This window comes from Staurois parvus, unplaced genomic scaffold (assembly GCF_062004578.1).
Source record: "Staurois parvus isolate SC_StPar_1 unplaced genomic scaffold, SC_StPar_1.0 ptg000917l, whole genome shotgun sequence".
In the NCBI taxonomy this organism is placed as follows: domain Eukaryota; kingdom Metazoa; phylum Chordata; class Amphibia; order Anura; family Ranidae; genus Staurois; species Staurois parvus.
Window position 1 is genome coordinate 1,872,501 of NW_028318713.1, and position 16,448 is coordinate 1,888,948.

The following is a 16,448-nucleotide window of genomic DNA, read 5'->3' on the forward strand; positions in this document are numbered from 1 at the left end:
GCAAGAATGCAGCCAGACAGAAGGAGAAATTTAATGCTTTTACACCCATAAAGGCTGTTAAAGCTATCGCTGTAAAAAAAAAAAAAAAAATCTTCATCACCCCCCACAAGTAGTACAGTGTCACCATGTTGACACTGTACTGCTAGGGTGGCGGTATGTAAAAAATAAAAAACCATAGACAATAATATAATAAAAATGTAAAAAAAATTTATGAAAAATTATAATTTTTGGTTATAAACTAATTTGGGTTATTTTTTTTTTACTAAAAAGATAACTGAATTAATTTTGGCCAAGATTTATTGAAGAAAGATTATTTAATTGCAAAATTTTAGAAGAAAAGCACTTTATTTTTCAAAATTTTGAAACTTTTTCATTTATATAGCAAAATAAAAAAATTCCCAGCGGTGAATAAATACCACCAAAATAAAGTTTTATCTGTCTATAAAAAAAAAAAAAAAATGTATATGGGTACAGTGTTGCATGACCGTGCAATTGTCATCCGAAGTGTGACAGTGCTGAAAGCTAAAAGTTGACCTGGACAGGAAGGGGGGGAAAGTGTCCGGACATGAACTGGTTAAAAACCACTAGCGTGCTGACAAACCCTTAGGGGTTGATTTACTAAAGGCAAATAGACTGTGCACTTTGGAAAGTACAGTTGCTCCAGAGCTTCGTAAATGAGGTAAAGCTTCACTTTGCCAAGAATACCCAATCACATGCAAGGGAAATAAAAAAAAAAAAAAATTGCATTTTGCTTGCACATGATTGGCCTTAAATCAACTCCATACTGATTCATCTGCTGTGCCTGGTGGTTTAGCTCCATCTAGTGGTTTGATGTAGAAATTGCAGTGTGACATGTTAAAGCATTCCTCCACTTTGCAAAATCTTTTCATCAGAGGGAATCACTAATTATTGAAAATGATGATCCTACCGATGCCCAATCATGAAGTTACTACCACAGATAATTTTTTCCCATTGATATTTAGTAACTAGTTAGGATTTTCCAAAATTCTCCCCCCTCCTGTGCAAGTTGTCTGTGTCTCCCCAGACCCGGCATTCACTATATCCGCTCTCCCCGGACCCTGCATTCACTATATCCGCTCTCCCCGGACCCCGCATTCACTATATCCGGTCTCCCCGGACCCCGCATTCACTATATCCGCTCTCCCCGGACCCCGCATTCACTATATCCGCTCTCCCCGGACCCCGCATTCACTATATCCGCTCTCCCCGGACCCCGCATTCACTATATCCGGTCTCCCCGGACCCCGCATTCACTATATCCGGTCTCCCCGGACCCCGCATTCACTATATCCGGTCTCCCCGGACCCCGCATTCACTATATCCGGTCTCCCCGGACCCCGCATTCACTATATCCGCTCTCCCCGGACCCCGCATTCACTATATCCGCTCTCCCCGGACCCTGCATTCACTATATCCGCTCTCCCCGGACCCTGCATTCACTATATCCGCTCTCCCCGGACCCCGCATTCACTATATCCGCTCTCCCCGGACCCCGCATTCACTATATCCGCTCTCCCCGGACCCCGCATTCACTATATCCGCTCTCCCCGGACCCCGCATTCACTATATCCGCTCTCCCCGGACCCCGCATTCACTATATCCGCTCTCCCTGGACCCCGCATTCACTATATCTGGTCTCCCACAGTATACAGAACAAAGAAACGCAATTATTGTAGTAAATACAAACTGCTAAATACCTTTTCTCATCAGCAGTATATAGCAGTCTTGTGACTTCTATCAGTGTTCAGCAGAGCACTGGCTAAAGCTTGTAGGAGGAGTTTTCTTTCTGCTCTAGGAGGATGCAGAACCCCTGACCTCTGTCTGGACAGTGCTGATTGGCCCTGTGCCAATCATATGCAGTCTCCCAAGAAAAAAAAAACTCTCTTGCAATACACACCAAACCGAGCATGTGCAGAGTGTCTTCACATAAGTCTTATCAGGTGATAAAAGGAAGAAGGGGAGGATCAGAGAAGACCGGATCAAACAGCCTTTTTACACAATGCAGAGGATTAATCCCTTAGGTCCCACAGTGAGTATAACAAGCATGCTTTACTGCATCTACAGACTGATTGTGCTGCTGTGGGTTCAGTAACACTTTAACCATTTGCCGCCCGGCCAATGGCCGTTTGGCGGCGGCAAAAGTGCTTCTGCATTCTGGGGTATACGCCATTTGGCGTGCTCCCGCACATGCTCAGTTCGCGCAACTGCAGAGCGGCGCAGCAGCGCGATTTGTCACCGGCCGTGTACCTCGGACACGGCTGATGACAGATCCGAGTACCGGCTCCCGTTGCCGGTACCATGTGACCTGCTGTGACCAATCACAGCAGGTCACATGACAGTTGTATACAATGGATGGCTTCATTCATGCTATCCATTGTATACTAGTGCCTAGCTGTGAATGGTCACAGCTAATCACATGCACATGTCATGTGATTAGCTGTGACCAAATCACAGCTAAGCACAAAAAAAATAAACCCTTAATAAATCGATGTCATTCAGGTAAATGCTTGCTTATAGCAAAGTAATTCTTTGCTTTAAGCAAATTGTGTAAAAAAAATAAAATAAAAAAAATAATCACTTCCCCAAAGTAGTACAATGTTACTATGGTAACATTGTACTACTTTGGTCATAGTAAAATATGAAAAAAAATCTTAAAAAAATTAAAAAAAATGTAATAAAAAATTAAAAATAATAAAAAAATAAAATATATATATATATATATATATATATATATATATATATATATATATATATATATATATATATATATATATATATTTTTTTTTTTTATACTATCACCAGTCAGTGTCCCTGATCACTGCCATGCCAGTTATATGATGACGCTGTACTGCACTGGTGACAGTATGTAAAAAAAAAATTGTGAAAATAATTTTTTTAAATTTTTTAATTTTCCGAAAAATTATGACAAAAAAAATACAACTTCAAAAAACTCGCCATGCCTCTTATGAAGTACGTTGGACTGTCTACTCTGCAAAAAGGAGTCATTTGGGGGGATATCTGTACCGTTCTGACATTTGGGGGATATCAGTACTGTTCTGACATTTGGGGGATATCTGTACCGTCCTGACATTTGGGGGATATCTGTACTGTCCTGACATTTGGGGGATATCTGTACCGTCCTGACATTTGGGGGATATCTGTACTGTCCTGACATTTGGGGGATATCTGTACTGTCCTGACATTTGGGGGATATCTGTACTGTCCTGACATTTGGGGGATATCTGTACTGTCCTGACATTTGGGGGATATCTGTACCGTTCTGACATTTGGGGGATATCTGTACCGTCCTGACATTTGGGGGATATCTGTACCGTCCTGACATTTGGGGGATATCTGTACTATTCTGAAATTCTTGGACCTCAAGAAATTAGATTGGCTGTCAGTACTTCAGGATTGATCAATATTCAGATCTATACCATAGTTTGTGAACTCTATAACTTTCCTACAAACTAAATAATACATCCTAATTTGGGTTATTTCCACCAAAGACATGTAGCAGAATACATCTCGGCCTAAATTTATGAAGAACAATTATTTATTTGTAAACTTTTATAACAGAAACAAAGAAAAACGTGTTTTTTTTCAAAATTTTTGGTCTTTTTTTTGTTAATTTAGCAAAAAATAAAAACCCCCAGCAGTGATTAAATAACACCAAAACAAAGCTCTAGTTGTGTGAAGAAAATGATAAAATTTTAGTTTGGGTACAATGTTGTATGACCGCGCAATTGTCATTCAAAGTGTGAGAGCGCTGAAACGTGAAAACTGGCCTGGGCAGGAAGGGGGTAAATTGCCCGGTATGGAAGGGGTTAAATATGGCCGGACTCCAATGAATGGGAATGATCGTTGTATGTATATAGTAAAATCTTGCTGAAAGCTCCATGCTGCAAATACGGCTGGTGGTGGGAATTCACGATTTACATCCATCTATCATTGCAATCCAGTAGAGTTCAGCCATATTTAAGATAACAAAATAAGCCCTGATGGGGGAGGGGGGGTGATGCGGGGGAAGGGTTATCTGCGTTGGTGGGACATCAGAAAGTCATTCTTTTTATTTTTCTCAGATGCAGCAATGGAGGCGGGTGGTGAATATGCTACCATCAACGTCAATGAAGGCAATGCGAGGTGCGTGATCTCTGCTGGTCAGACCCGCTTCTGAGATTTAACCTCTTGTTTGATTTTTGCTGAACTTTTCAGGAGAATAGTATGTAGAAGCAGGAATCTCATGGATTAAATGTCTCTCTTGAGAAGAGGAAATTAAGGGGGGATATGATCTCCATGTATAATACATAAGGGGGGGATATGATCTCCATGTATAATACATAAGGGGGATATGATCACCATGTATAATACATAAGGGGGGATATGATCACCATGTATAATACATAAGGGGGGGATATGATCTCCATGTATAATACATAAGGGGGGGATATGATCACCATGTATAATACATAAGGGGGGGATATGATCTCCATGTATAATACATAAGGGGGGATATGATCTCCATGTATAATACATAAGGGGGGATATGATCTCCATGTATAATACATAAGGGGGATATGATCTCCATGTATAACACATAAGGGGGGATATGATCTCCATGTATAACACATAAGGGGGGATATGATCTCTATGTATAATACATAAGGGGGGATATGATCTCCATGTATAACACATAAGGGGGGATATGATCTCCATGTATAACACATAAGGGGGGATATGATCTCCATGTATAATACATAAGGGGGATATGATCTCCATGTATAACACATAAGGGGGGATATGATCTCCATGTATAACACATAAGGGGGGATATGATCTCCATGTATAACACATAAGGGGGGATATGATCTCCATGTATAACACATAAGGGGGGATATGATCTCCATGTATAATACATAAGGGGGGGTATGATCTCCATGTATAATACATAAGGGGGGATATGATCTCCATGTATAATACATAAGGGGGGATATGATCTCCATGTATAATACATAAGGGGGGATATGATCTCCATGTATAATACATAAGGGGGGATATGATCTCCATGTATAATACATAAGGGGGGATATGATCTCCATGTATAATACATAAGGGGGATATGATCATCATGTATAATACGTAAGGGGGGGATATGATCTCCATGTATAATACATAAGGGGGGATATGATCATCATGTATAATACGTAAGGGGGGGATATGATCTCCATGTATAATACATAAGGGGGGATATGATCTCCATGTATAATACGTAAGGGGGGATATGATCATCATGTATAATACGTAAGGGGGGGATATGATCACCATGTATAATACATAAGGGGGGATATGATCTCCATGTATAATACATAAGGGGGGATATGATCTCCATGTATAATACATAAGGGGGATATGATCATCATGTATAATACGTAAGGGGGGGATATGATCTCCATGTATAATACATAAGGGGGATATGATCTCCATGTATAATACATAAGGGGGGATATGATCTCCATGTATAATACGTAAGGGGGGATATGATCTCCATGTATAATACATAAGGGGGGATATGATCTCCATGTATAATACATAAGGGGGGATATGATCTCCATGTATAATACATTGCATGGAGGGCCCAGTGCCGCAATGCAATAAGAGCCAAGGCTGCAGTCAGGGCTGGGACAAGGGGTTGGTGAGAGGGGCAGGTGTCCTGGGCGCAGCAGGGTAAGGGGACAGAATGAATGAAGCACGGCACACCCATTCTACAACATGCATTAGCTGTGGGGGAGGGGGCGCAGTTCCCAATCCTCACCCTGGGCGCAGGATGAACCTGTCCCGGTACTGGCTGCAATGTACTAAGAGCCAAGGCTGTGATGCATCCAGTGACTACAAATCACATAGAACCCCTTTAGATTCTGAAAGTGATCCCCAACTGTTCCATCTCCCCCTAAGCCGAGCTCCTTCAAAGGTGTCGCTGAAACTCTTCTTTCTCACCATTTCCTTTCCAGAGAGAAGGAGACCAAATCCTCAACACTGCGCTCATTACTCGGCAAAGTCAAGGATCAGAAAGGAAACGCCGAGGGCCCGCAAAATGAAGGGTAACATTCTCCCCCATCACTGCGTTGTATTCAAATGGTGACACCCCAACAGTAGATTGTACTTTGGAATGTAATGTGTTGATGATGGAGCAGGGGCGGACTGACAACTCATGGGGCCCCCGGGCAATAGGGGATCATGGGGCCCGTGTCCTCGCCAAACTCAAACCACACCTAAAAAAGCCTATGAAAGGTACCAGGGGCATCTCATGGGGCCCCCTACTGACCGCGGGCCCTTGGGCAGTGCCTGAGTGCTCGAATGGTCAGTCCGCCCCTGTGATGGAGTACTTTAGTACATTTAGTATTTACTGCGGACTTCATTTCCGGCTTCTAGGAGAGGCAACACACAAACGTCGGCGAAGAAGATCGCCAAGGAAGAGAAGATTTTCCGGGAGAAATTCAAGGTATGCGATATAATAGCAGCAATAGTAATAATAACAACAATCATAGACAATGGCAACATGGGATCTGAAAACCCCTCCCCCTCCAGAGGATTCCCCCCCCCCCCCCTTCCTGACCAGGCCGTTTCTTGCGTTACGGCGCTGCGTTACTTTAACTGACAATTGCGCAGTCATGCAACGCTGCACCCAAAATGAAATTTACGTCCTTTTTTTTTCACAAATATAGCTTTCTTTCAGTGGTATTTGGTCACTTGTGCGTCTTTTTTTTTTAAAAAAAACATGGCAGGGGTTCTAATCCCATCCATTTTATCCAACTAAAAAAAAAATGTTGCCTTTAGTTGTACTTTTAAGGGATATTGGGGTTGGTTTACTAAAGGCAAATAGATGGTGCACTTTGCAATTGCTCCAGAGCTTAGTAAATGACGCCAAGCTTCCCTTTGCTAGGAATACCCAATCGCATGCAAGAAAAAACAAACAAAAAAAAACGCATTTTTGGTTGCACATGATTGGATGATGGAAGTCAGCAGAGCTTCCCCTCGTTTACTAAGCTCTGGAGAAACTGCACCTGCAAAGTGCACAGTCTATTTGTTTTTAGTAAATTCACCGCACTGTGTCATTGAATCAATGGTTGTCTGTATGCCAGGGGCATCCCTATGGTTGGTGACACCCGCTCCGGCGATCCCCACAGAACGGATCAGATCTGCGGACTGAGCATAATGGATCGGACTCCGATCCATTATGCTCCCCAATCCACAGATCCCATCCATCCTGCGGGGATCGTCGGCTTTATTTACAACTTGCCTTTTCATGGAGCGGATCCAGTGTCGCCCCTTTATAGGTTGCATGCTGATGATCCCCGCGGGATGGATCAGATCTGCGGATTGAGCATAATGGATCGTCGGCTTTATTTACAACTTGCCTTTTCATGGAGCGGATCCAGTGTCAGAGGAATTAATGGGTTAAAGCTCACCTTCTTCATATGCTTTACTTGGATGGCATTATAAAAAAAATACAGTATCAGCATTTTAATCCCATTAAGCGGCACAGTGGCTAAGTGGTTAGAACTTCCGCCAGGCAGCGCTAGAGTTGTCGATTTGAAGCCCAACCACCTGCCTGGAGTTTGCATGTTCTCCCTGTGCCTGTGTGGGTTTCCTCCGGGTACTCCGGTTTCCTCCCACACTCCAAAGACATGCTGGTAGGTGAATTGACTCCTGTCTAAATTGTCCCTAGTATGTGTATGTATGAATGTGAGTTAGGGACCTTAGATTGTACGCTCCTTGAGGGTTAGGGACCTTAGATTGTACGCTCCTCAGGGGCGGGGACTGATGTGAATGTACAATATATATGTAAAGCGCTGCGTACATTGACAGCTTTATAAGTACCTGAAATAAATTTGTCTTTTTTTTTTTTTCTCTCTCTATGGTTCAGTATACGGGTGACATCAACATTTCCAGCATCGCCACCATCAACAGCTCAGCTCCTCTGAGCTCAAAAGACAAAATGGGGCTCCAAGTAAAGCCAGGAGAGACCGTGGAGGTCATCGATGTCACCAATGAGGATCAGATCATCTGCCGCAACTCGGAGGGCAAATGTGAGTTTCATCATCAGTAAACCTTTATTTGTAGATGGTGGTCAGAAAACAGAGCCCAGGATCCCTCCTCCCAGCACAAATCCCACCCCAATCCCTCCTCCCAGCACAAACTGCCCCTAACACCTCCCCACACACACCAGTACAAATCCTAGCCCAATCCCCCCTCCAAACACATCTTTCCCCCAGTCCTCACTTCCAGCACAAATCACCCCTCAGCACAAAACCCACCCGAATCCCTCCTCCTAGCACAAATTCCCCCCTACCAGCACAAATCACACCCCAATCCCTCCTCCAGCACAAATCCCACCCTAATCCCCCCTCCAAACAAAAATATCCTCCAATCCTCGCTCCCCGCACAAATCACCCCCCCTCTCAGCACAAATCCCACCCCAATCCCCCCTCCTAGCACAAATCCCTCCTCCAGCACAAATCCCACCCTAATCCCCCTTCCAAACATAAATATGCCCCAATCCTTGCTCTCAGCACAAATCACCCTCCCTCTCACCACAAATCCCACCCAATCCCTCCTCCTAGCACAAATCTTCCCTACCAGAACAAATCGCACCCCAATCAATCTTCCAGCACAAATCCCACCCCAATCCCTCCTCCCAGCACAAATCCCACCCCAATCCCTCCTCCCAGCACAAATCCCACCCCAATCCCTTCTCCAAACACAAATATGCTACAATCCTCGCTCCCAGCGCAAATCCCACCCCATTCCCTCCTTCCAGCATAAATATCCCATACCAGCACAAATCACACCCCAAACCCTCCTCCAAGCACAAATCGCCCCTAACACCCCCTCCCAGTACAAATTCCACCCCAATCCGTCCCCCTAGCACAAATCCCCCCTACCAGAACAAATCAGAATGAACCCATTCCTCCCTTCAAGCAAAAACCCTCCTACTAGCACAAATCCCCCCCAGCATTAATCCCTCACCTAATGCCCTCAATCCGTCCACAAATCTACAACCCCTTCTAATTACCCTTTCCAGCACAAATTTTTACTCCCTACTCAAATTCCCCCCCCCAAGACCAATTGCCCCCAAACCTCCCTCCCACCCAGTCCCTCCTCCTAGCACAAATCCCAACCCATACCTCCCTCCAAGCAAAAACGCTCCTACCGGCACAAATCCCACCCCAATCCCCTCTCCCAGCATAAATATACCCTTCCAGCACAAATTGCTCCTAACACCCCCCTCCCATCACAAATCTCACTCCAATCCCTCCCCCTAGCACAAATCCCCCCCTACCAGCACAAATCCCAACCCATTCAAATGCCCTCCCCCCCCAGAACAATTTCCCCCAATCCCCCCTCGCAGAGCAAATCCCTCCTCCTAGCACAAATCACCCCTCTTAGCACAAATCCTCCACTCTCCTGCTAGAACAAACGTTCCTCCCAATCCCCCCTCCAGGCTCAAATCCCCTACACCCTCCTACTAGCACATATCTCCCCCCCTTTCCTTTCGTCTTTCTAGTGGGAATCCCATGCGGAGTCTCAGCAGTAGGAGAGGGAAGAACATGACAGAGATTTTAAAATCCCTGTGGCTTTCTTTCCTCTTTTTGCACGGATAACTGTTCAGGTTAGAGGACTTTTGATTGGTCAGCAGCACCATCACATGGACGGTGCTGGCCAGTCAGATGCTGTCTAGCCCGTACTGTTACCGCTGCAAGGAGAGGAGAGAAAACCGCAAGGATTCCAAATCCCCAAACCTGTGAAGGGTCTCTCTCCTCTTCTACCGCTGAGAATATGGAGCATCTGCGTCCATAGTGTGCATCCCCACTCGCCCACACTCTGATGTGGGAAACCTCCCTGCACCACTCCTGTGTGAAGCTATGACAAGCCCGGGTTCAACAAGTGCAGTGGGGAAACCGCATGCGATTTGGACAGGAATCACATTCCTGTTCAAATCGCATGCTATTCTTTGTGGTGCCATTTGCGTCCACTAGCGCAAATCACACTGCAACCTCCCTGCGCCCCTCCTGTGTGAACTCGGGCTATGATGAGCCTGGGTTCATCCAAGAGCAGTGGAGAAACCTCATGGGATTTGGACAGGAATCACATTCCTGTTCAAATCGCTTGCTATTCTTTGTGGTGCCATTTGCGTCCACTAGCGCAAATCGCACTGCAACCTCCCTGTGCCGGTCCTGTGTGAACTCGGGCTATGACCGGCCTGGGTTCACACAAGAGAAATGGATAAAACTGCATGCGATTTGGACAGGAATCACATTCCTGTTCAAATCGCTCGCTATTCTTTATGGTGCATTTGCGTCCGCTAGCGCAAATCGCACTGCAACCTCCCTGCGCCGCTCCTGTGTGAACTCGGGCTATGACCGGCCTGTGGTGCCATTTGCGTCCATTAGCCCAAATCGCACTGCAACCTCCCTGTGCCGCTCCTGTGTGAAGCTATGATGAGCCCGGGTTCACACAAGAGCAATGGACAGGAATCGCATGCTATTCTTTGTGGTCCCATTGGCGTCCACTAACGCAAATCGCACTACAACCTCCCTGCGCCACTCCTGTGTGAACTCGGGCTATGACCGGCCTGTGGTGCCATTTGCGTCCATTAGCCCAAATCGCACTGCAACCTCCCTGTGCCGCTCCTGTGTGAAGCTATGATGAGCCCGGGTTCACACAAGAGCAATGGACAGGAATCGCATGCTATTCTTTGTGGTCCCATTGGCGTCCACTAACGCAAATCGCACTGCAACCTCCCTGTGCCGCTCCTGTGTGAACTCGGGCTATGACCGGCAAGTGGTGCCATTTGCGTCCATTAGCCCAAATCGCACTGCAACCTCCCTGTGCCGCTCCTGTGTGAAGCTATGATGAGCCCGGGTTCACACAAGAGCAATGGACAGGAATCGCATGCTATTCTTTGTGGTCCCATTGGCGTCCACTAACGCAAATCGCACTGCAACCTCCCTGCGCCACTCCTGTGTGAACTCGGGCTATGACCGGCAAGTGGTGCCGTTTGCGTCCATTAGCCCAAATCACACTGCAACCTCCCTGTGCCGCTCCTGTGTGAAGCTATGATGAGCCCGGGTTCACACAAGAGCAATGGATAAAACCACATGCGATTTGGACACGAATCGCATGCTATTCTTTGTGGTGCAATTTGCATCCATTAACTCAAATCGCACTGCAAAAGTTCCGGCACTTTGTATGGGCGAGTACTCCACCCAAAGTGTCTGCACTCGTACTCACTGATTAAAAAAAAAAATTGTATGGGTGCATCTCTAGTGGAGTGCAGTTGGTGTCACTCTGCATGGGACAGGAGTCGGCACTACAGAGGAGGCATCGGCTCATGCGGCTCTTGCTGACTACTACAGCTCCAACATACAGGTAGTCCCTCTGCACTGCACTCTGCGATGGCGGGTCGGCAAGTCCAGACCGCAGTCTGCCAGTCACCTGGCTGCGATTTACGGGTTGCTGACCCCCCCCCCCCCCCCCCCACCTGCTGTACAATATAACTCAGCTTTTCTTCTGAATGGTGATCTATAAATGATGAAATCAGGAGACTGACGGCTGTGCTTCCCTTTCAGTTGGCTACGTGCGGATCGAACATCTAAACTTTCAGTAAGTAGACCAGCCGTCCCACGGATCTGTTTTCTAGCTGTAGGTGTAACAATGTTACGTGGTATGCCACTCTCCCTGGGTAGGAATGCCCCAAGTCCCCGGTCACACTGGGTGCGATTTGCATGCCAAATGACTTTCAGATCGCATGGCAAGTCGTACCCTATTGTCTGCAATTACAGCAGTCATATCGGTGCGGTTCCGACTTGGTTGGCACCGATTTCTAAAGTAGTACATGCATTACTTTTGACTTTTGGTGTCAGATGTCTTGCAAATCGCACTTCAAATCTGCACGTCATGCTACTTTGAAATCATGCGACTTCACTGTAAGTCTCACGATTTCAAAGTCGCATAACATTCCTCCAGCTGACACCAATGATGTGGCACTATTCAACCCACTGACACCAACGATGGGGAAGAATTCCCTCCATTGACACCAAAGACAGGGCATTGTTTACTCCCACTGGATGGCAGGATGCTGTCGACACCCCCCCCCCCCTCAAATTTTGAAGGGCCGGTAAACTGGCGCTTTGTTTAGGAAGTTTTAAGACCGTTGATCCATGGTATGAGGAGAGGGGGAGGTGTTCTGTAGTCTCATCCTATGGTGACAACCCTGCTCCTCCTTAGATGCAGTACAGCAAGTAAGCGTTGTCACCATGACACAGAAAGTATGTTACTGGCAGGATCAACCAGGTGTAAAGCAGTCCGTGTACAATAAAATAAAAAAAAAATATATATATATATAATTAGTAGGAAGGGAAAGGTGCTTTATGGAAGAAGAGACCTCCTAAAATTCTACCTTCAGGGTCAGCAACCTTCATTCCAGCTTGGACCAACTGTGTATATACCCAGACCTGTGGGATCCCTGTGGAAGCAGGAAATCACTGTTGTAGTCATTGCTACTATGCCATTCGTACATTTCTACCAGGGGTGGCACTGCCCGAGGGTCCGGGGTCAGTAGGGGGCCCCATGAAATGCCCCTGGTACCTTTTTTTTTTATAGGGTGTGATTTGAGTGTGGGCAAGGACACAGGGGCCCCATGATCCCCTATTGCCCGGGGGGCCCCATGAGTTGTCAGTCCACCCCTGATTTCTACTATAGTACTACTACAACTCTACTACATTGCTATTATAGCGCTACTACGTTGCTACTATAGCACTCCTCAGGGCCGGGACAAGGGGTGGGCAGGAGGGGTAGCTGCCCCAGGCACAGTGAGGTAAGGGGGCAAATAATGGATGCAGGGTGGTACAGGCATTGTACAGCATGTAGTAACAGTGGGGGAGGGGTGCACAGTTGTGGATCCTTGCCCTGGGACCTGGACAACCTTTTCCCAGTACTGGCACTACTACATTGCTATTACAACGCTAACCCAGCCATCCCCACCAGCTTCCTGTGCTGAGCGGCTGCCCTGCTGCATTGTGAACACAGGAGGTCGCCGGCACCATTCTGAAAATGCATTGCAATTTCTCACTGAATACAAAGCGTTCTCTGATTGGACGAGGTGAAGCGGACGGTGGTGATGTCACAATCTCCATGTCGTCCAATGTCGCTTTATGAATGCTTTTTATTCTTCTTGTTACTTTTCTGTTTGTTGAATTCTTCTTTATCTTTCAGGTCAAATTATTGAAAGTAAAAAAAACAAACAAAAAAACTTTCACCGGAGAATGAAAAAAATCTGGACATGCCATGAAATCCCTGGCGGGTGAATGAAGCTGGATTCAAAGCATGACACCCCGATGCAGAACATTTCCTCTTCTTGGTAGTCCCTCTCCTCTTCTTGGTAGTCCCTCTCCTCTTCTTGGTAGTCCCTCTCCTCTTCTTGGTAGTCCCTCTCCTCTTCTTGGTAGTCCCTCTCCTCTTCTTGGTAGTCCCTCTCCTCTTCTTGGTAGTCCCTCTCCTCTGCGCCGGCAGTCCCTCTCCTCTTCTTGGTAGTCCCTCTCCTCTTCTTGGTAGTCCCTCTCCTCTTCTTGGTAGTCCCTCTCCTCTGCGCCGGCAGTCCCTCTCCTCTTCTTGGTAGTCCCTCTCCTCTGCGCCGGCAGTCCCTCTGTTATTTGAAACCAATATCCATATCTGCTTTATAGCTGCTCCCCTAATGGCCCAATCAGGGGTGAACTGACAGCTCATGGGGCCCCCTAGCAATAGGGGATAATGGGGCCCCGTGTCCTCGCCCACACTCAAAGCACACCCAAAAAAGCCTATAAAAGGTACCATTTCATGGGGCCCCTTACTGACCCCGGGCCCTCAGCCCGAATGGTCAGTCCGCCCCTGGGCCCGATCCTTCGCTCTTAACAAGCTCCGAAGAGTGCAGCAGCAAGAGTGAGACTGCTCCTTTTGGATCTGTAGTGGCAGCTATAGGTCAAAGCTAGGAAGTCGGGGGGGGGGGGGGGGGGGGAGATCTCTGCTATCGAAACCTCCGAGGCTGATGGGCAATTTCAACCCCCAAGGATCCACTTAAAACTGAAATGTTTTTAGGTGGAGTGACCCTTTAATGCTTTTAAATTTTGGTTATACGTGCGCGGAACTTGCCCCTCCCCCTTTCCACCGATTCCGTCCTTAGCTAGACTTGGATCTGCCCCACCAATAAGGGGGATGGAATCGTCCAATGGCTTGAATCTTGGCTCCGCCCGCCTGCTGCGGCTGTCCCTCCCCCGATCTCCCGTTTTTAAAGAAAGGTTTCCATTGCCGACCTCCATCTGAAAAATGCTGCCTGCCTGGCTTCAGTCCTGAGTCACAAACTGAAGAATGCATAGAGAACCTCCCAACCTCCACCCCGGCCTCCATCTGAAAAATGCTGCCTGCCTGGCTTCAGTCCTTTCTGAGTCACAAACTGAAGAAAGCATAGAGAACCTCCCAACCCCAGCCCCCGTCCCCACCCTGGCCCCCATCTGAAAAATGCTACCTGCCTGGCTTCAGTCCTTTCTGAGTCACAAACTGAAGAATGCATAGAGAACCTCCCAACCAGGGGCGGACTGACAACTCACGGGGCCCCCGGGCAATAGGGGATCATGGGGCCCCTGTGTCCTTGGCCAAACTCAAAAAAGCCTATGAAAAAGGTATCAGAGGCATCTCATGGGGCCCCCTACAGACCCCGAGCCCTCGGGCGGTGCCCGAGTTTCCAAATGGTCAGTCCGCCCCTGCTCCCAACCCCCACCCCCACCCTGGCCTCCATCTGAAAAATGCTACCTGCCTGGCTTCAGTCCTTTCTGAGTCACAAACTGAAGAAAGCATAGAGAACCCCTCCCCCTCTATACTGCTTCCAGATCAGCAACTCTGAATGTATTGCAGCCTGGGGATCGGCAGCCAGATTTCTGGTATTTTCAGAGGGGGGCAATTCAGTAACGGTGTCACACCTAGAGTTGTCATTTAGCTGTAGTATGCAGCTGGAGGAGTGAGACTTCACAATACTGGGGCAGCTCTGGGTGCAATCTGGTGATTCTGATATCAAAAGAAAAATAAATAAATACATTAAAAAAATAATAATAAAATAAAGAAAATTCTCACTGGCTGGTGTTGTCTTGGTCGCCGAGCAGAAAGCTGCAGCCTTCGCCGTGGTGGCAGGCCGTATATTTATATACATTTATTCTATACTCCTGAGCCTGGATCCGACTTACAAATCGCACGACTTCGCTTGATGACAAAGGGGCGTGGTCAGTGCGACTTCAGGAAGACACCCCTGCGATCTTCATGCACAGATATCTGGAATCAAAAGCAAAAAACGGGAACTTTGAACCTTTTGAACGCTTCCATTGCCAATAACCGCCTGCGACTTGCCGTGCGATTTGACCGTTTCGAAACCGCACGGCAAGTCGCACCGCGGTGAACCGGGGCTGAATGTTCACGGTGGACTTTTGTTCTCTGATCTGTCTTCATTTACTTGTTGCTGAACTCTGAATGTTTCAACGTTCATTAAAACGAGGCGATGTCGCCCCAAAAACCCTCCGCTGTCCTTTATTTATTTCAGGTACTTGTATAGTGCCGTCAATCTACATATATATCATACATTCACATCAGTCCCCGCCCCCGAGGAGCGTACAATCTAAGGTCCCTAACTCACATTCATACATACACATACTAGGGACAATTTAGACAGGAGCCAATTCACCTACCAGCATGCTTGGGGTTTTTTTTCTTTTTAACAAAGACATGTAGCAAAATACATTTGGGCCTAAATTTATGAAGAAATTTGATTTTATTCAATATTTTTTATAACAGAGTATAAAATATTTTTTCTAAATGTTCAGTCTTTTTTCATTTACATTGCAAACAAAAAAACCCAGCGGTGATCAATACCACCAAAAGAAAGCTCTGATATGTAGCAGAATACATTTTGGCCTAAATATATGAAAAAATTTGATTTTCTTAGATATTTTTTTATAACAAAGTATAAAATATTTTTTTTCTACATTTTCAGTCTTTTTTTTTTTTTTTCATTTTACATAAAAAAACCCCCCAAAAAAACAAAAACCCAGCGGTGATCAAATACCACCAAAAGAAAGCTCTGATATGTAGCAGAATACATTTTGGAATAAATATAAGAAGAAATTTGATATTATTGGATTTTTTTTATAACAAAGTATAAAAAATTGTTTTCTACATTTTCAGTCTTTTTCATTTTACATTGCACCCCCCCCCCCCCCCGAAAACCCAGCGGTGATCAATACCACCAAAAGAAAGCTCTGATATGTAGCAGAATACATTTTGGCCTAAATATATGAAAAAATTTGATTTTCTTAGATATTTTTTTATAACAAAGTATAAAATATTTT

The 16,448-nt window shown here is 46.1% G+C and overlaps 1 protein-coding gene across 2 annotated transcripts in view; it reads left to right on the top strand.

The window, feature by feature from the left end:
- The window catches only part of FYB2 (FYN binding protein 2), a 95,511-nt gene extending 79,893 nt beyond the window's left edge, over positions 1-15,618 (top strand). For both annotated transcript variants that reach the window (XM_089656565.1, XM_089656566.1), the window contains exons 18-23: positions 4,104-4,164; positions 6,030-6,119; positions 6,451-6,520; positions 7,946-8,108; positions 11,652-11,685; positions 13,297-15,618. In XM_089656565.1, coding sequence (XP_089512691.1) covers positions 4,104-4,164; positions 6,030-6,119; positions 6,451-6,520; positions 7,946-8,108; positions 11,652-11,685; positions 13,297-13,309 — 431 coding nt within the window. In that variant the 3' untranslated portion in view covers positions 13,310-15,618. The remainder of the gene's footprint in view (positions 1-4,103; positions 4,165-6,029; positions 6,120-6,450; positions 6,521-7,945; positions 8,109-11,651; positions 11,686-13,296) is intronic.
- Positions 15,619-16,448: the final 830 nt, after the last annotated feature.